Consider the following 23,567-nt stretch of genomic DNA (forward strand, 5'->3'; position numbering starts at 1 on the left):
CTACAAATTTCCTGATCACCTCTCTGGTCTTTTTCCCCTAACAAAATGCAGGAGAAAACCATATCTTTATTTCTGATGAATCATAGTATTCTACTGTTATAAATAAAATTCCATTTTTTGGAAAAGCAGGTAACTTAATCATGAAGAGAACTGTGAAAAACTAAATGATAAATTGCTGATTAGAGCCCAGTGATACTGGCCAAATAATTTTGTTTGCTACTGTTTTGTTCACAAATATTTACATAAAGAGATTCTGGTTTACTATTCTCACGTGACCTCAGGAAACTCATCTAACTTTCTGCTACCTTAGATCCCCCTAAACACAGAGATTACAGTGTTCCCTTTCCTGGTACTGACACTCTTTGGCTTATTTACATTTTAATTTATTTATAGGAATGTTGCCTTGAATAATATTTATCTGTATATATATTCATTGGTACGTGTATGTGTGAACATATATATGTGCACACAAAAGCTTGTTAAGTCACATTTGGATTTAAATTACTTGTTTTATTTGCAAGTAACTTCTGTGTAAATCTGAAAACAAATAGAAAAATATTTATGTAAATTTGCAAAATAACCTTTACAAATTTGTTCCATATTTTGACAATTCCTGAATTAATATCACTCATCTAAAAAAAGTATTTTTGTCAAATCCATTCTCCAGGACTCTTAAACGGCATAAAATTAAGGGTGTGTACAAATACCTGAACAATGAGAAACACTAAAAGGCGATTTTGGTTCTTCTACTCTAACAGTGGTCTTAATTTAAAGTTATGCTCCAGTGCAGAGCTCAGTGTTATACCACTAAATATAGGGCCACTGTATTCAATTGAAATTGTAAAATTATGTGGCATAAACCTGAATTTGACTCGTGTGACATTACTGCACCTTCCCTGTTTTCCTAACCTTCAGTGGAGTGTAATGTTATGTTGTCAAACAGATCTGCTCATTAATGCCAAAATCAACTATGTCAGTTTTAAAAGCTGTCTGTTATGGGACCTTGCAAATATATTGAGAAATAAAAATATATTTAAAAGCTTTTTTTTAAAAATAAAATCGGGCAGACTATAATTTAGTTTCTGAGTAATGAAAAGGACAAATTCTAGCAAACAACTTCGTTATATCTGTACAAAGATCTGTAGGTATGCAACATGTATAGCCTGTATTCATCCATTTTTTAATGTCTTTTCATTTGAGATATATTTTTTTACTTGATTGGGGGATTTTTCTTCAACATAATAGGAATGGAAGAAATATGTTACTGTCTTGTGACATTTCATTAAAATTTGGATCAATAGGAATATGTGAAAATACATTTTTGACCATAAATGACTGTGCCAGTATTCATATAGACTTCTTCCTTTACATCATAGTAACCTGAATAAAATCATGTTTGTGCCTGCTGCTTTGCCATCTTTTTCTGCCCTTGGCATTACTTGCTTTAGTAAAATACATTAAGAATTTTCTTTAATTATGGCAAATGAATTGTTGATTTCCTCTACATACTAATGACGCATGGGCTCACTGGAAATGAGTCCCTTGCTTTATTTCCATGTAATCTTGCAGGCAGTCTTCAAGATACAGAGATAGCTTTTCATATTCAGACAAAAATCTCATTAGCTTCAAGATGAGATTTGTGTGAGGAAGAGAAGATGTAGCACAGCGTGAATAATGGAGCTTTGGTCCGGTGGGGACACTGGGGAACATAAGTTGGAGTCACACCAGCGCTAGCAGTGAGCCTCAGTCCCCCAAAAGGGTGTGTGACTCCTCCTGACAACCGTCTGGAGGTGAGATTTGCAGGGGAGGTTGCATGAGTGTTGCAAATAGACCTGTTTAATAAAGCAGCTGTTCAGTAGCTGTTCTACTTAGGAAATTGCAAAAATCCCTGTAGGTGGCTATCTGTAGCTTTCATGTGCCTAAGTACTTTTGAGACTCAAGATACTTACATCTTGCTAGAACATCGTTATTCTCCTTAATTCTGCAGGTATTTCTGCTGGACTAGAAAAAGAGTACAGTGTTTTTACTTCTGAAACTTTGTTAGAAATAAACTGTAAAAGACTGCGGGCACAGGATAAAAAGGGATAACAACTTAGAAATACTGAGTCTCAATGAAGTTGCCTCTGATGCTGTAATAACTCTATGTGGCATTACACCTCTTCATGGAAGTGTGTTACATTCCACTCGGCTCCCAAAAGCCAAAGGAATTCCCTCACCTGCTGTAGCTTGTCTCTACTTCATGACTGGTTTTTATTTCAAATATAAACCAGTTTTGTCATCCATTGTTATTTTATCCAAGTCTCCCTCTGCCCCAGCTACTCTACAGTCCTTACGGCAGTATTTTCCATGACCTGCATTTTACATATTTTTTTTTAATATTGTGCACCATGATAGTTTGCTTTTTTCCCCTTGCTTTTCTAGGCTGCAAATGTGAATACTGTTGTGTTCATAAAAAAGAAGTGGATGGCCACAAATTCTGACTTGTGCATGTGCCATGCTGTTTTGATCAGTTGTGCTGACCCCATTTTCTCCCTGCTTTTGTATTTATTGCAGGTATAAGTAATGACCAAAATTTTAAACTCATCTACTGTGATTAGACCTTGAACAGGGATTTCAGTAGAATGCTTTAGAAGTTAGGCTTTTACTTGTTTGTCTAGTGTAATAGCTAGCTCATTGTGTTTGAGTAAATGTTACAAGGTACACTGCAAAATGAGTTGGAAGATGTGAAATGCATTCTTAATGCTAGCCATAGTACATTAAGTAGATTCTATAACTGTTGCTGATCTTTTTTGTGAGTACTCAGAACTAAGGGTGTTGACAAAGCTGTTCCAAAATACCAAAAATTACCAAAATTCAGTTTGTGAATGGGCACTTGCATGTCCAGGAACAAAATCTGTCTGCTTAGAACAAAAATGATCAAAGGCTGAAAAAAAGCACAAAATGTTTTGCAAGGTTAAGAAAATACATAACCAGTGTGGATGATTAACACTTGTCAGAATGACTTACATGTGCACATTTATTCTTTTAGTTTGTTTTTACTGAGACAAGGGTGTGTTTTGTTTTGTTTTATTTGTTTTGGATTGGGCTGTTTTTATTTTTTTAGTTTGGCTCTGCAAAAGGAGGGGTTTCTTTTACCAGCGCAGCCCAGAGAAATAAAAATATGAAGACAGATTGTTCCCATATCCAAATCCCGCACCTGTTCTAAGAAGGGTAATTGCTAACAAGCTGCTCTCTTTTTAAAATGCCCGTTATCCACAGAGCTGACGGGGAGTCATGTATTCCTGTGAAAGTGGCATTTTACAATGACTCTGAAAAGAAGCGCCAACATTTTGATGAATAAAGATATTGACCAGGGAAAGTAATTGTATGACCATAATCATTCAGACAAGAACTGGAGCAATAGGATCTTATAATGCGGCGAGTTGTAAAGGGAGCATGAGGAATGAAAATGATAGGTACTTATGCAAATGGATTATAACTATCCTGTGCCACTTTGTGGATCTGTCTTTTAGTGTCTCTTGCCATCTAGGCCATGGGATTACTCAAAAACAGCTGGAAAGGATTGGATGCAATCATTTCATCACAAATTCTAAATGCTTGCTGTGGTAATTTTGCTGCAAATAGTACACTGCAAAATCAAGGCAGGTAGTATTTAATATCAGTTGCAGGACCAGCTATATAAATAATTCTGGAAAGACTGCAGTCTTTATTATAAGTATCCTCGGTCTGTCTTTTAGAACACCTGAGATGCAACATGAAACTGTCTTTTTACGCTTATCACCTTTTCTTCATGTTTGGGGAATGCAAATGGTGGAGTTTAATGAAGTAGATGCTGGAGGAGTCATTAAGTGATATTGTCTTGATAACATCTAAGCTACAGGGTGAGACTCATTCTCATTTGTACTGCAAAGCAAATTACATTTGCTTTTCCTACTCTAAATGCACTTTGCCCCTGAAATTCTTGCCAAAATAAGGGAAGGCTGTGATTCTTCTTAGATTCTTCTTAGATTCTTCCCAGTGACAGTACAGGAACAGTTTAAAAAAAAAAAAAAAGACGAAAGAAGATGATTCACTTAAGGCTTCAGAAGATGCTATGCTGGCAGAAACTGTGACAGCCTATGGCTTCTCTAAGATTCTTCATCTGCTGTTAGTGCCTCAACACAAAATCAGGAACTACCAGACACTGCTGCAGCTCAGTGCTGATGGGTTTTCTGTTTCAAATACCCACAGTCTACTGGTAAACACCAGCGTGCATCTGCACACTTGTACCACTGAGTATGTCAGCCTGGTGAAGTTCACTCCCAACTTCAGAAATAATGGCAGAATCTCCGCTTTCCTTTGAGCCGTACCCAGCTGTACGCAGCAGAAATAGTTAAAACTGGTGGAATTCTTTTTCTTAATTTTTATAGATAAATGCATATTTTCTATATTTGGCTCATGGCACCATTTATCAGCTAGGTCGATTGTGGCATGGACAGGTAGTTCTATGAGAAAAAGCAATGTAGTTAAACGCCAGCTCTCAGGGTTAGCTTGTCTCTAAAAGTTTGTTTTTCATTTCTTCTCCTAAAGGGGATGCTGCATTTTAACTAACCTGCCTCTTCTGGAGAAGCCTGGCAGAGGCACTCTTTAGTCCCCAGGCTTTAGCCAGTGTGGCCCCTTGCACCAGGCAGTCTCCTACTGCTTCTGTCATTACTTCCACGGTAGAAATTGTATGGTGGTTTACATAAATAGTCTTCCAAGAAATCAGGAAAATGCTATTATGATAATTCAAAAAGCTGACTTATTAATGCAGCATGTTACGGCAATATTTTCTGACCTTTTGTTGTCTCCTTAGTTGTACATGCTTGCTAGAAAAATTATGTCTTAAAGGCTTTTTATCCTCATTGATTAACAATAAAACTGTGCAACTCGATAAGCTTTAGGAAGCTGTGATTTTTTTTTTTTCTGGTTATGTTGCTTACAAGAAAGATTGTAAGTTTATTCAGCTAAAAGTACGGAAATATTAGAGGGTTTTTTGCCTTTTTTTTTTAAGGTACTACATCTATTAATTTCAAGTGATTCTTTTTTCCAAATAGATATCCCCAATACTACTTAAAAGGAAACAGCACTGTTAAATTATAAGCACTTGCATTTCTGTGTCAAGGGATAAAAAATATTTCTGTATGAAAAAAATTTAATGGAAATTAGTTTCATGTTGTTATTTCTATTGTAATAGGAACTTGGGTTATATCTTCTTGCTACATTCAGGTGTAACACAGCCCTTATGGAGGTAATTTTGTAGTTTTTTTATTTTCTAGATGAAATATCCACGTCAGACTCTGTTATTTTGTTCAAAAATAGAGAAGAACTCTTCAGAACTCCTGGATGAGGTTATGTGCCATAGATTGTGAAATTCAAAGCCATGTCCTGCTAGTGCTTAAAAGATTTTCATGCTTGTAGTGAATCAGTTCATCATCAGCCAGTAAATTGTGTTTGGAGAGGGAGTATATATTTAGAAATCAGCCTAGAAAAGGCAAGAGAAAAATGCTTCAGCATATTTGATTTATATTTGCTTTTTGTATTTGCTGGATATAGTTCTTCAGCATTTCTCTCTGAAATATCTTTCTTTTGCAGTGGGAAGTGGGATTTAGCATGCAGGGATGCTGAAGGGTTGAAATGATTCATGCTCTCCTTTGACAGCCTCAACCCGTCATCCCTCTCATGTCCAGTCTCTGCAGATTTTTGGTTTAGCCTTTCTTTTGGTTACTATTGCAAAATTTTGGTGTGATTGCTTAATTACACTATTTGCAACCTCTGTAATGCCATATAAAACCTGTTTTTTAAAATCAGTCTGACAGCAAGCTACACCTTTTCTTTTAGGGGTCTTTTCAACAGAGATTAAATCGAGATAATCACAGAGCAGAAAGTTCAGGCTTTTAGGCTAGAACCTCCCTTTGGTTGCATAGGTTGAGTTCACTGATGGTAGTGATTAAAAGCTCATGGTAAAATGTGGTCTTTAGCATTTGGCAGGAATAGGCCAAAAGCATTAGGTTCTGTAACATTGGTGTACAGTTTTCTGTGTATGCAGTATAATGGATTTTTCTCTCTGTAGCTGTGTTTTAGTAAGGTATTACTCAATCACAAATTGCATTCAGAAATATGTATATTACTTAAGGATTGTTTTGGCAACAATGGAATTAAATGGTTTGTGAAAAAACTACTTTAAATAATGAGAAAACTTGCAGTTGTATTATGCTTTGAGCAGCCATTTTCTGATTCATTAGAGTTAGATTGTAAAATCTATAATAATATTAGAGATAGTATTATATATAAAACACCATATTCAAAAGTTGGTATTTTTTCAAACCACATTAATAGAACAGCCTATTTAAAAGATTAGATCCTTAAATCTCTATCTGCGTGTTCATTGTTGTTATGTGCCAGTTAGCAGTTAGTTATGGGGAAACTGTATGATAACAAAAGCTTCTCATTGTAAGGCTCTTCACGATGTGTCCTCTTGAATGCCTCTATCTTCTTGTCATACTCAAAAATGACAGCTTCTGTCTTGCTGATGATACATGGTCTAAAAATCTATTTAATTGCCTTTTGCTTATGACCATTTTGAAAAGCAGTGCAAGGCTAAAAATACATTATTGTTGAAGAACAGCAGCTTACTCTATTTTAAAACTTTGCAGGGTATAATCCAAGAGTTGCACTGATTAACATCAAGGAAGTTGATTGGATGTCCTTGATACTGGTTGTACTATGAATTCACCTTATTATAGTAATTTTTCTAATATTTCATCAAATCTTTTTTGTTAGTGTACATTAACTTCACAAATGTCTTATGAGAATGTTGTCACTCAGTATTGAAACATCATCATGACCTTTTAATAACTTCTAATGATTTGGAACAACTCATAAATTTTATCAAAATATTAAAATCAAGTACTTCATTCTTAGTCAGAGATAAGTCCTTCTTTCTATGCCAGTCTCCAAGATTTGCAGCTAGCTGGAAGCCCCCTTCTTTCTCGCTGTGGGTACCAGTAAGCTTTGTATCCTCAGTACTAGATTTACCCGTTTGATATTCTCCTTGCAAAAATTTGCAGAAGTATTTAAAATGGAGCTTTATTTTTAGAAACTGAATATTCATCGCTGCAGAGAAGAACCTTCTGAATAATGAGGACTTGGTACATTTTTTTGTAGGCTGCGGTACATTCATGAAGTTGTCCAGATTCTGTTGTTTTAAGTCAGTCCTTTGGAATAGGGTTTCACAATTCTCTGAGGGTAACTACTGTTTTCTCACCACCACTTGCTTGTATGAGCTGCTAGTTCTTCTGTTACAATTGGATTCTGTTAAGTGTCATATGGATAAAGTTTATACTGTTATGTTTAGAATAACATGTTATGTTTCGATAGACTGTGCTATTAATATTTAAATAATTCTTACTTAAGGGAAAAGATAGTTTGGATCTGAGTTTACATGCAGGAGATAGAAGTTTTGTATTTCTGTGAAAAGGCTGGGGATCCTTGCGATGTCAGTGCGGCCAAGGCTGTCCAGGAGGGATTGAACCATGCAATCCTCATATCCTAGGGATCACCAAAGGGGCTTGTGAAGCCATCATGCAGGCCTTGTAGACCAGCCATCTTTAAGGCTCGTCAGGAAGTTGCTGTGGTAATCAGTATTTAATGAGGTGGGAGTGAATCAGAAGGAGCTGGAGAAAATGAGGGGAGCAGGTAGGTTTGCAAGGGGTTGGGGAACAGGGGCAATGGGATAGGGAAAGGAGGCAGGTGCCAGGAGATCCTGCTTACACCATTTTTTTCCCTCTGCCTGTGGAAGACAGGAGTCCTAAACTTTAGTAAAAAAATTATGGGCTTCAAAGATGCATTGTTGGTTATGGTAATCGGACTTCTCCTGCATGGTGATTCCCCAGGAAAGCTGCACAGAGTTCAGTCTGAGAGGGGCTGCCCGCTAATGCTGTGCTGCAACTGTCCTCAATAATTTCCTTCTATGTGCTATAATTGAACATCATCCATTACCTGCCATTCAGTCAGTATCAACACCAAAGGGGAGATTTGTGTAATAATAAGAAAGTACAATTACTCTTACAGCCACCGGGAGGGAAGGATGGAGAGCAGCCCAGGCTGGCTGGTGGCCATTGACCACTAGGCCCGAGCTGGCTTCAGCTGTGGGGAGGGGAAGGCTAACACCTGGCAGGTGAGGGAGCTGGTCCTGTGAAGACCAGCTGTGGCCTAGGGTTTAAACTGAGTAGACAGACTGGCTACTTTTCCCCTTTGGTGGGGCTAAAAATCTCTAAAATGAGCAAGGTCAGCTGGGACCAGGCCAGGCAGGAGGATAGGGTCCAGCGGGCAGCAGCCATGTTGGGGCGGCAGGGGGCTCCTTGCTGGGAGCTGTGGCAGGCTGTGGGACTTCCCCTGTGGGATTGCTTAGAGAGTGCGTAGGGGAATTCCCCTCACATTTCCTGGAGAGAAACTGTCTTTTACAGGTGGTAATGAACAAGTGAGGTGTTAAAAAAAAAAAAAAAAAAATTAAAGACACTGTTAGAGATACTGTTCTGGGTGGTGTATGATGTTGAGCTGAGAAAGCACAAGAACAGTATCATTTTCTATTGTTAAAACATCTCCATTTCTCACTCATTTATAATTCAGAAAACCCAAAATGAAATAATCTGTATGTGAAAAAATATTAATATGCCTTGGGAAGCTTATAAAACATAGCAGAAGGTGCTTTCCTGTGCCTTAGTCCTCCCCATAGAACAAGATGGCTGAGGTGGCAGTATTGCTCCCATCCCTCTGCCCTTTGGTCTGGCAGAAAGGGGAGGGATAGAAGAATATCCTTGCTATATACTTGAAAGATTAACAAACACAGGATTGCAAATCAAATAGGAGACTCTCCAAGTAATCTCTCATCTTTTGTGGCAGTCACTCCCTCTGTATTCAGTGGAGAGGTGGCCTTGCAGGGCTTTGCTGAGGCACATTATGGCAGCAGGTCCTGGGAGGGGGAGAGAGGTTTTTATGTGGTGTCTTCAAGGGCAAGTGTGGGCTAAAGCCCACATTTTTTTACCCCACCCGGTATTTAGTTGGAGCTTAGTGAAAGCTTGTGCAGACCATGAAGCGCTTGTGTAACGTAACTCCGCTTTGTGAGCAGGCTGAAGTGGCATCATCTGAGAAGTCCCTCCCAGGTTTCTTTTCACAGAGAGTCTTGCCACAGCAATTTAATTCTGAGGTAGTAAAGGCATGGGTAATTGTGGCAGGGAAACATTTATGCTTGCCAGCTATAGATAGAAAAAATAATGCTTTCTGTGAGAGAAAGTTAGGATTGTATGAAACAATTGTCATACTGTTTTTGTCATTCTGTTGTTAGATGTTTACGTGTTGCTTGGGTCAAACTGTACCATGAACGCAGGCAATGCATTGCTACTATTGACAAACCTCAATGGCGTCTGGCTGGAGTTAATAGGAGTTAAACATGTAACCACAGAGAATGCAGGTTTAAGTGTACTAGTAGTTACAGAAGCATTCGTTTAACATTTGTTATAAGCTACTGTTTGTTTTTTATGAGTAATAGGGGAGCAGTTTACAGTTGAACTACTGTGTAGAAAAGAAGAGCTGTGCGGCTTCGGATGGAATACTTGGAGCCTCAGGCAGTTTTGTAAATGTTTTCTATTACAAATAAGTTTAATAGTGTACATTAAAAAAGATGTGTATTTAAACCTTTATCGTCCAAACCACGTTAGGTGGAATTACAGTAAATTGCTACATTTCATTTCTGTAATTATCTTATAAACTGCTAGTTGATATTGTCCTGAAGTTTATGCTCAGCACATTTTAACACCGGTCGTATTTTGGACAGCTTGTATAAGCTCATTTGATTGTCTCTTAGGGGTATAAAATTACATATATATTTAAAAAAAAAAAGGAGAGCTCTATTAAAAAAGCATAAGAATTAACACACCTTTGGATGACTGTGTGTACTATTGAGAGGGGAGGGATCATGATCACCTCCCATACTGTGATTATGAGTATGCACAGAGCAATTTTCCTATCACTAATAGTTCTAGAAATATATGATTATGAAACATGGTCTTTTCCTTTTATTTTATTTTTTTCCATTCCTGTAGGAACTTGGAAGTAACAGCCCTCCGCAGAGGAACTGGAAGGGAATTGCTATTGCGCTGCTGGTGATTCTAGTTGTTTGTTCACTCATCACTATGTCTGTCATTCTTTTAACCCCAGGTAACCTACTTCTTTATTTTATCTTACTGAAGGTGTATGATTTATAATGCAGTTATTAAAATTACATATAAATGTTAAAGTAAGCATTTTTAACTTCTGGCTACTATAAATGTGGTGCCTGTAGGGACTCAGGAGTTACCGGAGGCCTTGTGGAGCGGAAGCATTTGGCTTTGGCAGTAGGTCCTTAGGATTGTGTCAGCCTTGAGATGGCTACAAGCAATCCTCATTAGCCTCAGCAGGTGTGAGCTGACTTTAAGATTTTGTCACTTGTGTCTTGGTGTAATTTTAGATTCACAGATGAGCTAAGAGAAAGCTGTATGTCAAGGAAAACTAATACTGAGAATGAAACTTCTCGCTGAACCAGAAGCATGCATCTTTCATATGTACATGCATAAGCTTCTTCCCTTTTATCTCTCTCAAAAACAAAGAGAGGGGAAATTACTTAATGGTTCATTTGCAAGAAAAAGGGGGGGGGGAAGGGCAAGTAGAAGACAAGAAAAGTAATTGATCATATAAAATAATTATGCTTAATTTTTTTTTCCTAATTTGATCTGAGTTATTTTTCTAAAGATTTTCTTTTTACTGCTGGGGTAGCAACCATTTAGTCATGTCTAGGAACCTAAGAGAAGGAAACACTGTACAACTTTTAAAGAAAAAATATATTTGAATTATTTTTGTCGGTTTTGAAGTTATAATGTAAAGTACCTGATTTGGATGGCATGCCTACATAGTAAATATTGGTCTGCAGATGTTCTGCCCTGTAAGTGGCCAGTTTGTGTAAACCAAAACATTAATGAAGTGCTTTTTAGTTAAATAATAGTTCCAGACAATTTGGCCACTGGATGAAATTATCAAGGGAAGCTGGGTGGGTCTGTGCATGACCAAGAACAGTAGTAGACTGCTGCTGCCTGAAAGGAAGATGGTGAGCCTGAATGGAAAAGGATCAAAAAGCTTTGCTTGTCAGAGGGAACAAGACAGCTGGAGAGCAAGTATGTAGGAATACTGCAGACTATTCTGCTTCCTCTGTTTTGTATAAATATCTACTGCATACACATGGGGCTGTCCAAGGAATGATAAAGAAATGACTGTTTGCTTATTTCCACTTAGAGCATTTTGAGAAAAATAAAAGCAAAGTTGTGCTGCTGTTGTATCAGTGTATAGGAGTTTCTTCAGGGACTAATAAAAACAGACGTTGAGGGCAAATGGTGGTGTATCCTGGTACAGTTTAAGACAGAAGACTGTTTTTCTTTTCAAGGAGAGGTAACTCTCTTTTTAAGGCTTGTAAAATCTCAAAAGTGTTATGCTGGAACTCACAATAATAAACATCAGTTCTGGCTCTATATCTATGTAGAATTATTAATGATGTAAAAATGTAAATTGAAGTCTTTGAAGGCACTCGTGGAAAAAAGAATAGGCAACCTAGGGAAATGTTGTTGTTTTTTTTAATATGTTAAAAAAGCTGAGTGAATTACAACATCTCTGAGGCTGTTTCAAAATCCAGAGAGCTTGCTTGAAAACTTGATGTAAGCTGGGACCTACATTTCAGTTCAAGTCATGCGAGTGAAAACTAGTTCTGTCAGCTCAGATGCTCTAAGATACCCCATAGAGACTGCAGAGCTTGATATAAATAAAAACCTTTTTCCCAAAATGATCTGGGTGTGTAAAACTGGGGTTTCTTGCGGGTTGGAAATGCTTACCAAAGAAAACTTTGGAGGTCCATTGTAGGATAGCTACTTCCCCTATTTTGATCCTAATCAGTGTTGTTCCCCCTTCACTTTCATGATTAGTTAATATGTTTTTGGAAGAAAATATTTTGATGCTCTGCTGCTTTGCTGGCAGGTACTAAGCACTGTAGCTGAAGTTATCTATCTGGTCTTGAAGATATGTAAGATCACTTTGGGATGTCTAGCATCTGAGGGGAGGAAAAACTTGGAGATTCTCTCACCGGTCTGGCTATTGCGAGGTGCTCAGTTCTAAGGTGCTACAAATCTGTTGTTATGAATTCTTGGGTTTGCAAATTCTTTTCACAAAATATAATGGAGCTGAATTACGATGTTCTGTGCAGTAGTGAGAATTTTTTCCTACATTACCTTGGGAGAGTTCAGAGTGCACTGCTTTTCATTTCTAACACTACTTTGAGCATCAGAGACTTCTCTCCTTATTTAGTTCTGTCTGTACTGAAGGGTGCTTTTTAGTTTTCATATAAATTGCCCTAAACACTGTACATCATGCTGCTTCTTTTTATGGAGATGATAATAATTTCAGCTAGTGGTTGCTCAGAAGCCTGATTGTTTTGTTGAAAGTTTTGTGAAGGCAAAAGTGTATTTACTGATAAAGACAAATCTAACAGAAATGATCTCTTTTGCCTACAATTATTTATACATTGCTTCGTCCACAATATAAGAAAGTCTTAGGTCTGTGTACACTTTAACAGTTGTCATTTGACTTCCCTCAAACTTTGAGCAACGGTTTTCATGGCTTTAATAGTAGAGGGATCAATGCTTCTGTATGAGATAACACGCTTTTAAAAGAAAATCTTCTATGTAAGTTACATGCAAAAGGCTTCAAAGAGGCTTTAGCTTCTGCTTAAAGATACAAGTGGTATTAACACTAAATGAAAATTCTTGACATATTTTTATTGTTTTTTATTACATGAAATATAACTTGAATATACAATGCTAAGCAGGAACTGTGTTGAAATAAGAGATGTATTTTGACCTACTAATATCTTGGGTTCTGTTAAAATATGAAATATCTGTGTTGCAATTATGATTGTTGTTTTTGTAAATTGTACCAACAATATCAGTAATACTTTGCTTCCTTTTATATTGCTTTTCATCTATGCTAATACTCAGAAACTATATATGTATTAGTGTTCTCAACAAAGAGATAGAAAAATGAAAGACCAGACCATTTAGTAATCTAAGACATTAGAGGTAGAATCTGAATGGACTCCTAGTCCAGTAACCTCTTGCTGGAGCTCACAAGCTCTCTGCGAACCTCTGCGGACTAAGGAGTACATGGGGAAAAAAACCCTATTGTGCCCACTGAGTACAAATTGCTACACTGCTCTGTAGCCGGGAGTAGAAGGCTTGCAGGCAAGTATCTCTGCTAGTTTTCTTCACAGTTAGATAAGTGCAATGATGAAGAAAGTGCATGAAGATACCAAAGAATGAGGTTACTCCTGTTAAAGTAGGACCGGATTGTGGAAAAACTTCGGAGTTTCAGAGTAGGAGCCTGTCTGTCCTTTGGAGCAATTTAATTATGAATCTAGTGATTTTTGCGTAATATTTGGAGATGATTACTGCAGAAGTATTTAAGAGAGAACAAAAGATGAAAATACCCTGGGAATAATCTTACATATATAGCTTTCTTTATATTGGGAATTAATGGCCACTGCAGAGAAAGAAATAGCTGTTTATGAGATGACATAATTTGGTTTGTATGTCAGTATAAACATAACACAGGTGTCTTTCTTGTTCTGCTTCTTTTCTATTTCATGTTTTTGAAGTTTCATCACATACCTGCACATACTGAAATATTCATAGGTAGATTTTTCTGGGATCAGTGCCTCACTCCTGCCTTTAAATCAGCATGTTTTTGTGCTTTGCGTCATGATAGTATGTTCCACATTGTAGGAATTATCTGAAGACCTATCTGATCAACCACTGTTGATCTATATTTCAAAACTGAGGAATGCTCAATTAGAAGTACTAGCAGCTGAAAGCTTTTATATGAAAAATCACCTAAGAACAGCCTAAGAGTTGTACAGATGTTGCCACCTTTGTACAGGTGTTTTGCCACAACACTTATGGCTGCTTTTCATTTTGGGAATGACAGTAGTTCTACCTTCATGTTAACTTACAGTTTCTGAAGGTGTGGCAGACTTGACTGCTTTATGTGGGACTCCATTACTGAGATATTGATGTTACCATTAAAACCATGCATGCTGATATATGGTAATTGCTGTTGAGCAAAGTGGCATGTAACTCTAATCATAGACTCAAAGCAAACTCAGAGTTTGCTTTGCTATCTCTTGATGCAAAAAAGAGAGCTTTGCAGAAAAAATTCCTTTAGGGAACATTTAGGTCAGCCAAACTGACAGAAAATGCTTTTTTGAAATTGTTTTGAATAAAATCAAGCTCTCAGAAGAGGATCCATTTGGATTATGTCCAATAGATAAATATTCTGTTTAGAATATTACGGTTGGGACTGACCCCTCCACACCATCTCTCATAGGCTCCCTGTAACTACTGTAAATTGGCAAACAAGTTCTGATATCTGACTACTTTCTGGCAAGTTGTTTTTCCTTTTTCATGCAAACATAATACAAACTATACTAATTCCCAGTTATTGATATACCTGTTAGCTTGCATACAGTTTACTAGTGGTTTTTTTCCACTTTTCAGGCAGCATTTAACATCAAGCCTTCATCCTAATTTCTAGTGTTAAAGTATTTTCTTCTACAGAAAAGTCAGTAAGGAGTTTGAGTTAATAATACTACACTACATCATTATGAGTTTTATTTGCTAAGTTAGAAGGTAAATTTTTATGAGGTGTTTAGACTACTTTTAACCTGCAAAAATAATATTCTATAAACTCGTGAAAAGTAATGAGGCTATTTATTTCTACTTTTGCAGTCTTCTAGTTTAGCAAGCACAAACAGGTTTGTCATTTTCAATAAATACATACCAGTTGTTGAACTGTTGTTAGTTTGATGTGTAGTTTAAAAGTAGCCATTTAGTTTTTAACATTTGATTTTGTTTGTATATTTTGTAATCTGTGTTCATTTTCTATACATAATATATATAATTTCAGACTGAAATATAGAAATCCATGGGGAATAGTGTGAGGACATTGGAAATACAATTCCTTCAAGGAATAATTCAATAAAATTCAAAATAGAAATGAAAAAGAGATAGTAGGCTATTTGGTAATGTGGTAATAAACATGAAGTGGAAAAAGGCAGTCTTGAAAATAAAACAAGTACTTCCTGAAGTACATACTAATTTGTGCTTGTCCTCAAGAAAGATTAACCCAATATAGTGTTTTGAGAGTTCACATGATGTGTTATTCATCTTGCTATATATAAACTAGGCATTTTAGAAACTTAAATTACCATTTTAGAGTCTTTTGATGTCAAATCAACATTTTTCTTATACAATATGAGATATTGACAGAGTGGAAAGCTAGTGTCAAGGATTACAAACAAGTCTCTATTTTGGTAATGACTTAGCATTAGAAAAAAAATTACTTTTTGAATATCTAGTAAAGTTGCTTGAAGATGCTTCAAGCAAGATTTTCAGTTTAGAAATGCTAACAGCAATTTAAAAAGTTACTTTAAAATCCAATTTATATTGAGATTACTTGGCAGGCATGTGAATTAAAAGACAGAGAACAGAGGCGGTGTACCTTTCTTCTCCAATAGCCTTTCTGTACACAGTTGATATATTGTTTTAGTGATTTTTATTAAAGGAGTTAATAAACCCCTGCCCCCCCCCCAACCTGTGAAAACTAAACTGCCTTGGGTAAGACAATTTTTGGCAACATAACAGCTTGTGTGAGCTCGATTGATACTTAGCAAACTGGCAGGATATAAGGGGTCACAATAAATAGAAACAGACTCAAGAAAGGTTAGAAGGGGAATCCTTTTGGGATCACAAACAGCATCAGGACCAGGGTATGTTGAATCAAAACAGGTGATGAAAAACAGCTTGTTTGAGGGTAGGTAATCAGCAAGGTTATGGAGGAAGGGGTAAACGGGCACATGAAGAGCCCAGTATTTGATGCTGTTAAGTTAGAAGTAGTGTTTTGAAGACAGGCAGTGTATTTGAGGAGCTGAGTAGAGCATATATAACAACATGTGCTTACTTTGAAGATAAAAACTCAGTGTGTGGCAGGAGCAAGAGCTAACAATGTCCCATGATGTGTAAACAGAGGGATTAGGTATAAATCAAGAGAGATAATGTTACTCTGCTGTAAAGCTCTAGTAAGGCTGCAAGTGGAATATTGTGTCCCATGCTGGACTTGGAGACTAAAAAAAACCCCGGACAGGCCGTTTTGATCCCTGGCAGGTAGGAAGAGGGCAAAAAGCTTATTTAAGGATTAGAACGTTTGTCTTATGAGAGCGGATTTGAACAACTCTGCATGCTTAGCCTTATAAGACATCAAGTGCAAGAAGAGTTGATTATGCTAAGGGCTTACCGGGGCCCTGCTGAGACCTGGGAAGGAGGCACGTGCAAAATGCAGCAGTGCCGTGGAGTGAGCAGCTGTGATGGCCTTGAATCTATTGTAAATTTATGATGTGCGTTAAAAAGGAGTTTCTTTTCAATACAGCAAGGATGTACTTTATTAATACTAACTGAAGTGACTGCAGCAGGCAGTGCTGACATTTAGAGTAAAAAAAAATATCATATTGTTGTTGATTACAGTAAGCTTTCAGCTGGGCCTCTAATTGAGAAATTTGGCTGAATAAAGACCAATAACAAAACTATGATTGACTTTATTCACTGTGAAGGGGTTGCATTTTCATCTGAAATGTATTACAGGATATGACCTTTACAAAGCACATTTCTTTGTTAAAAATGTGCTGGTAACATATTGGGTTGACATCAAGATAACAAGATTGCTCCTTGACTGCTGTGATTCTAAATACTGTTTTTCTGTGGGTCTGTCATCAGTGGTGCTGTTTAATATCAGCAATCTGTAAGGACAAAATCTGACTAACAAAAAGATCCTCTCGTAAAGAAGGTAGATGCCTGACACACTGGAAGGAAAAGCTCCAATTGTATTGGTTCGTAATCAGACTTTTCTTACGGCGTAGGGCTGTGGGAAGGAGCTTTGCCACTACGGTCCCAGTATAATAAATAGTCAAACACTATATCCTTCAGTTGGCCTGTCCATAAGGTACCAGTGCCTTGTTTTCTGAAGCTTTACTGAAGAAAAATGAAACATTTTCTGGTAGTGAAAAAAAGTAAGAGCAAGGTACTGTTATTGATTTTGACAGGACCTTTGAACTATGTATTCTGGTTCTGTAATTCTAATGTTTTGCAAGCTATACTGAATATATTGTTTTTAATAACTATCTAAAATGATCTTGTTATGTTTATTTTAGATGAACTCGCAAATTCATCAGAAACCAGATTGTCCTTGGAAGATCTCTTCAGAAAAGAGTTCATAGTTCACAATCCAGAAGCCAAATGGATTAATGGTAAGTGTATAATCTCTCATGTAATTTGGAACTAGGTAATAATTTTGATATTGAATGATATCACTACCTAGGCACTGAGAAAGAATCAGTTAAAATTTCAAACTCTCTTGAAACTGGCCAGTGTCCCAGTTTTCCTTGTAGTTCTGAATCATGTCTGTTTCATGAATTTTTGAACTGGCTTTCTAATTTTAAAGCTCCATCTAGTAGAAACTCACTAAGATTTTCTGTTTATGCTACTGACTCAGTTGGAAGCAGTGAGGAATTGTTTTTAAGAACTGGATCTTGTTTATGGATTCACAAAACAATCAATTCAGAAAATTAAATTGTTCTATTAATATCTGAACTTCGGGATTTGAGAACTGGTTCTAACTCTGTCTGGAATGGATTCTTAAATATTTCAATATACTTGCACAGCTTAGTCATTTTCTGATGTCTACAAATTGTATTTAATATTCTACTTTATTAAATGATTTATAAATGGTATGCAGATTCCCAAAGAATTATGCAGTTTTAATCTAAAAAAGAAAACAGATTCAAACTTTTTTCAACTCATTGAACTCCTTTTCTCTTTATCACATGGGTTGTTCACATTCTTTCTGTTTGCAAGCAGTGTACAAGTAACACAATAGTGACCATCTGTTTTGTGCCATTATAGTTGGATCTTTGTATTACTCCAGGTGTTATAATCAAAGGAATAACAATAGGCTTTGTGCAAAATAGAGTATTGTTAAGGAGTGCTCTATGGAAGGTAGGAGTTCGGAGTTCTGGTGACTGCATATGTAAATTCAGAATAACTTTGCATGGGGAATAATGTTTTAATTACATTAATCAACTTTGGCATTCAGTAATAACTAGAACTGGTTTTCATTTGTAGGAAGCTATATGATTGAATTGAATTGTTGCTTTATGATATACTCTAAAGAATGAAATGAACATAACAAGGGTAAGTGTGTGTCAAAAAAAAGGATTAAAAGGGAGAAAAGTATGGTCAGTCTTTTTTTCCAGGACCAGCTCTGGTGTTGAGTTAATTGTTATCCTGTAGTTTAGGGGTAAGAGGGGGGTGTTATTTGTTATCCAGTAGTTTAGTGGTAAGAGAGGGGAGGTTCAATTTAGTTTCCTGCCATTCCCCTTCCCCCAGCTACTCCAATGACCATACAGTTGCTGAGATGCTCTTAGTTTCTTCTTTGGACTGGTTTCTGACTGCAGTCAATGACAAAAACTCTGGTACTGGGTAAGGCCAGAACAGTGCTGTTGCCAAGAGGAACAGTTTCTTGTGTTTGGGAGAAACCTGTTTTCCAGTTAAGACTGTTTGGCTAATTAAAACCTAAAGCAGTTTTTGATGAATTTGTTGTTATCTGTTAAATTCACAAAGCAACTGCCTTCAACCCCACCCTACTTGAAAAATATTGCTCCTAATTGTTAGTAGTTTTGTCAACTCTTATGGATTGAGTTATGGTAAATATTGTTGATACTATAAAACATGTAGTTTATTGTAATTTTTAACTCTGTTTTACAACCTGTGATAAGATAAAAGCTTCTTTCAAGAGTTTTCCAGATGTGGTAAAAAGAAACGTAGAATTTGGTGCTAAACACTTGGTTGGATACAGGTTTCTTTTGTGGTCTTCAAAGTCCATCTTAAGAAACTCATACAATGGAAGATAATTTTACTAATATCATGCAAAAAACCGGAAGTCGTAAACAATCTAAAAGCTATGAGATGGTATAGTTATGAACTTTTCCATCCATTGAAAATAATACTACAAATACTATTTAATAAAGAAAGGCCCTGTGTTTTAATAGCAGTATAGTTGTACTGATATCCAGTCTTTCTGCAGTGATGGTTTTCTCAGCCAATACAGGAACTCCTAAGCTTGCAGTTAGGTGTTTTCCTGTGTGTATTTGCCAAAGAAGCAATGAAGTCCAGTAGTACCAAAAAAGGGAAAGAATGGACTTTTTCTTATTAGAGTATGTGCGTGTATGGGAATTGAGGAAATAGTGGCGATAATTAAGGATTTTACTAATTGTTTAGTATTTCTGATAAACACAGAAAAATTATGTATAGTGGTGGGTTTTTTTGTTTTTTGTTTTTTAAATCCATTTTCTTTGAAAATTCCCAGTATGGTCAATGAAATCAGTATCTTAGATAATAAACAAAATGAGTAGGAGTCTTGCAAAGCAGCATTTCTGCTTCCTGCTTCTGTTTTATTTTTAAGACTTAGGATAAGATTATGTTTTCCATTTTGGCATGGTAACATTGCAGTGGTGGCATTATATGCATGGAGAATGAAATATAGAACTTAATATTCAGCATTCATTACTCTGGAGCTGGAGGTGAGCATTTGGCACTTTCTTTGGATATTGGCAAGGGTAAGTGCTTCTGGACTCTGCACAGGAAGATTTTAGCAGAAAATAAGTAGCTACATACTACCAGTTTTGCTCCTCTTGGGATAGAATAATTTGTATCCATCTGAAAGTTTTATCATCTTGACCTCCTGGGAAGGGATGGGAATAGAGATTGAAAAAGTGATTCCTGCTGTAAGCAGTTTCTGCAGGGTCTAGAGCATGTTTTGTAGAAAAATGTCTGATTTAAGGATTTCAAGTGCTAGATGAATCACTGTGTTCTTAGGTAAGGTCTAGTATTTAACTGCTGCCACTTAATGAAGCTTTCCATACTGATGTCTGAATTTCTCCTTATTTCTTCCTTGTTTGCAAGTTCTTCCACTACAAAAATCATCCCTATGTGGTTATTTCTAGTCTACTCTTTAAAAAGAAAAGCTCCTACATACAGAAGTTTTTACAGTCCATTTCCTTTTCTGCTTGAAACTGAGTCCACAATTTTATGTGCTTGCCACCAAAGTTAATAATTATGCAAATGTTTAAAGCTGCAGAGGAAATGTTCTTTACCTGAGATAATCAGCTCTTGCCAAAGAAAATTTGAGCTAGTTTTAAAAGTAACAAAATATATTCACATTTAATGTAATTTGAAGATGTACCTATGCAGGTATCTTTCAGATTTCCCCCTCCTTTTCTTTTTTTCTTCTTTTTTTGTTTTACTTCAAATTTTTTTAAACCTGACTTGGATTTTTGTCTTTTTTTGATAAGAATTTATGAAGGAAAGAAAATATGGATGATTGCTAGTATTCTTCTTGAAAATAATTGTTTACTAAGCTTTTTCAATTATAAACCTGATCACTTCAACTGTATTTAAAAGGACATGGTGGAGAGCATACACAACCATCAATCAGTTCAGTCTGTGTTATGTGAAAGCGTGTTTGGTTTCAGAAGGCCTTCCAGTTGCTTGGCATAGTTTTGAAGATGTTAAATGTGAGTACATCTTCCCTTAGCATTATTGATCTTCAGGTTTTCTAATAGGAAGTGAGAATTTAAAATGCTGCCATGAATAATAAAAGTACTTAAATCTGACAGCACATTGCTACTGATAAGGGTTTTGCATTAGATAGCAAAACGGCTTGGTTTACTTAAGTCTAAGTACAAAACTGCAATGTAGTTTAAAATATCCAGAGTAATTAAATTAAAGAAAGAACTGCCATTAAACTTGCCCTATGCTTTCCCTTGCCAAAAAACTTGTTAAGAGACTTCATGTATCTCGCATTGCTTCTCTCTTGGATTCTAACCATTTTCCAACAGAGACCAGTCTCTGCTTCAGGTTGGGCGTAGCCTCTTGTTTCATGACCACAGTCTGTTTTAGGAACATGTCTCCTGCGTGTTAGTACAGTACATTTAATGGAAGGTCATGATATGTGATGTATTAGGGCATAGTTCTAAACTAGCTGTATCAGTGACAACAACTGTATCATTGCTCTATTAGTTGTTCATAAACCAATGTATGAATCATTGCTTATCTGCCAATATCGGCAGTATGCAGCTGGATCTTTGAACCATACTGAAGCATTTTTTTCAGGATATTTTCTTAATTTCTCTTAAGTTACTTAGAAACATGTATGCTGGCCTGTGAGAAATACTGAGGGCTGTAAAGATTTGCAGTCTAATCCTTAGATCTTTGGTGGTGTACTTGCATCTCTTATTATCAGGGACTCTGGCTGTTAATGACCATAAAATTCAGAATCTTTGCCTTTATTCCTTCTGTGAATATGGGAGTTGCTTGCATTTTTGCTGTTTAGATAATCTTTGCCAACCTTTCCTATATGTGATAGAGTACGTTGACTCCTTGCTTGTATTCTGTCAGATGGGTGTATATAGTCAGCCCCGTTATATTTTTCATATATCTGTATGAAGAGTGTCAGAGAAGGACCTGAAGTTTGAATGACGGCCTGCAGCAGGCTGTGACCTGAAATCCCGTCTTGTGCTAAAGCTCAGCAAATCACCTGAGTATGTGCGTGTGTGCTTTATGGAGCTGGGAGGGATGTAAGCATCTGCTTAGGATAAAACTTCTGTAAGGTGCTTTGCTGAAATTGTGAGGTGATAAAATAAATATTTCTCTCTTTCTGTCTTGCTTGCCTCTGGAGCAGCTGTTTCTGTATTCAGTAACCCTTGCAACACTGTCACAGGAAGAGTGTAGTGTAAGGTGTATGGCAGGGCAGCATCGCATCTCTGCAGGCAAACACAGTCCCGCTAATACAAAAGCATAGATTCTGGAGTAGTGAGGGAGAGGACTGGGGAGGTGGCAGAGACTGCCTCCTGTAGCACCCCACACTTTATTGAAAACAGACTTATCTCACAAGCAGCAGCCCTCTCTGTCTTTGGGAGGAAGAGAGAAAATAAGGAAGTCATGGGGAGTCGGAAACAATATGGGAAGGAAGACTTTGACCCTTGTGGCAAGGGAAAAGACCTGGAGGGGATGAGGTGGCAATTTGTATTTCAAGAAGGGTTTCCTGCCTCATTGAGAAGCCGCATTTTCTCCACATATCAGCCTTCTCCTTGCCTTTAGCCCTCGTAAACTCCTGTGCCATGTCAGACAGGAGCTGCTGATCAACACTCTGTGCCTCGAGCAGGCGGCTGCCGGGGCGGGCAGCTGTCCCTGGCAAACTGCCGCCTGCCAAACTGGTGGCTGCTGGAGGTGGGCGGCCACTGCCCTGTCCCATCCCTCCAGAGGAGCAGCAGCTCCCTGCTAAAGCAGGGCTCTGCGTGTCTGTGGAGTGGTGGCAGATGCAGGGAGGCAGTAGGTGCTCACATCCTCTGCTGCAGATGATACAGAAAACCCTAAAATAGTTGGGGATAGTTTTGTCCCTTGGTGTCATCCTGGCGAACACAGTCCTTTTCTTTAACTAATCAGGGTGAGTATAAATGCACTATTTTGATGAGAGATTTCTGGAGAAAACATGTATTTGTACCTCCTTCTTTTGTCGTAAAACCCTGTTTTTGGAATGAGGTTTATCAGTTTGCCCAGCATAAAATTTTAGGTTGTGCCGGCAATCTCAGCAGGTATAACCTGTTTGGATTTAATTTCTAAAGCAAATAATTTTTTCATGCACATGTTTTCAAGGCAAAGACTCTTCAACACTTCACCCATCCCCTTTTTACAGTTTAATGTGTTTCTTTGGAGATGATAATAAACCACTCTGTCCCAAGTCAGAAATATTTTCACTCAGCCTTGAGAACAGTATCAAGGCAATAGAAGTCTGGTTTTGTTTTAACTCAAGCTCTTGTATTTATTTGTTTTATTTTTGTCTTTATATTGTTTCCAGATTTCCTGTATTAGCTTCAGCAGAGGCATGGCTTTCATTTTCTGAGTAATATTTCCAGGTTCTGATGTGGGCATCTTTATTTAGTTTCACACATCAATTTTATCAGCATTGAGGAAAAAAAAAATTGAATGGGTGATGCCCACCCTTTTGATCATCAGTGAAACCAAGGGATTGGTTTATGGAGGAAATCCCTGTCCCCACTTCACATTTTATTTTGCAAACATATATTGTGTTTAGTAGAGTCTCTCTTTTCCATTTAAAAAAAAAAAAAATATTAAACCACTTTTGCTTTACAGTTGAACAGTCTTTTCACTGCAATATTTTGTAGACTCTGTATTAAAGTTAGCATGGCAAGATATTACCTGGCTGAAGAAGTATTATTGCTTCTCATAACATGTTTGGTTTCCTTAAGGTGCAAATGAGACAGTGGCTTCCCATAGATTTATTTGTTGTTG

General features: G+C 37.1%; 1 protein-coding gene across 2 annotated transcripts in view; it reads left to right on the top strand.

Moving 5' to 3' along the window:
• DPP10 (dipeptidyl peptidase like 10) overlaps positions 1–23,567 on the top strand; it is a 560,343-nt gene that overhangs the window by 311,035 nt on the left and 225,741 nt on the right. For both annotated transcript variants that reach the window (XM_069780863.1, XM_069780864.1), the window contains exons 2-3: positions 10,122–10,236; positions 17,351–17,446. In XM_069780863.1, coding sequence (XP_069636964.1) covers positions 10,122–10,236; positions 17,351–17,446 — 211 coding nt within the window. The remainder of the gene's footprint in view (positions 1–10,121; positions 10,237–17,350; positions 17,447–23,567) is intronic.

Source organism: Haliaeetus albicilla, chromosome 4 (genome assembly GCF_947461875.1).
Source record: "Haliaeetus albicilla chromosome 4, bHalAlb1.1, whole genome shotgun sequence".
In the NCBI taxonomy this organism is placed as follows: domain Eukaryota; kingdom Metazoa; phylum Chordata; class Aves; order Accipitriformes; family Accipitridae; genus Haliaeetus; species Haliaeetus albicilla.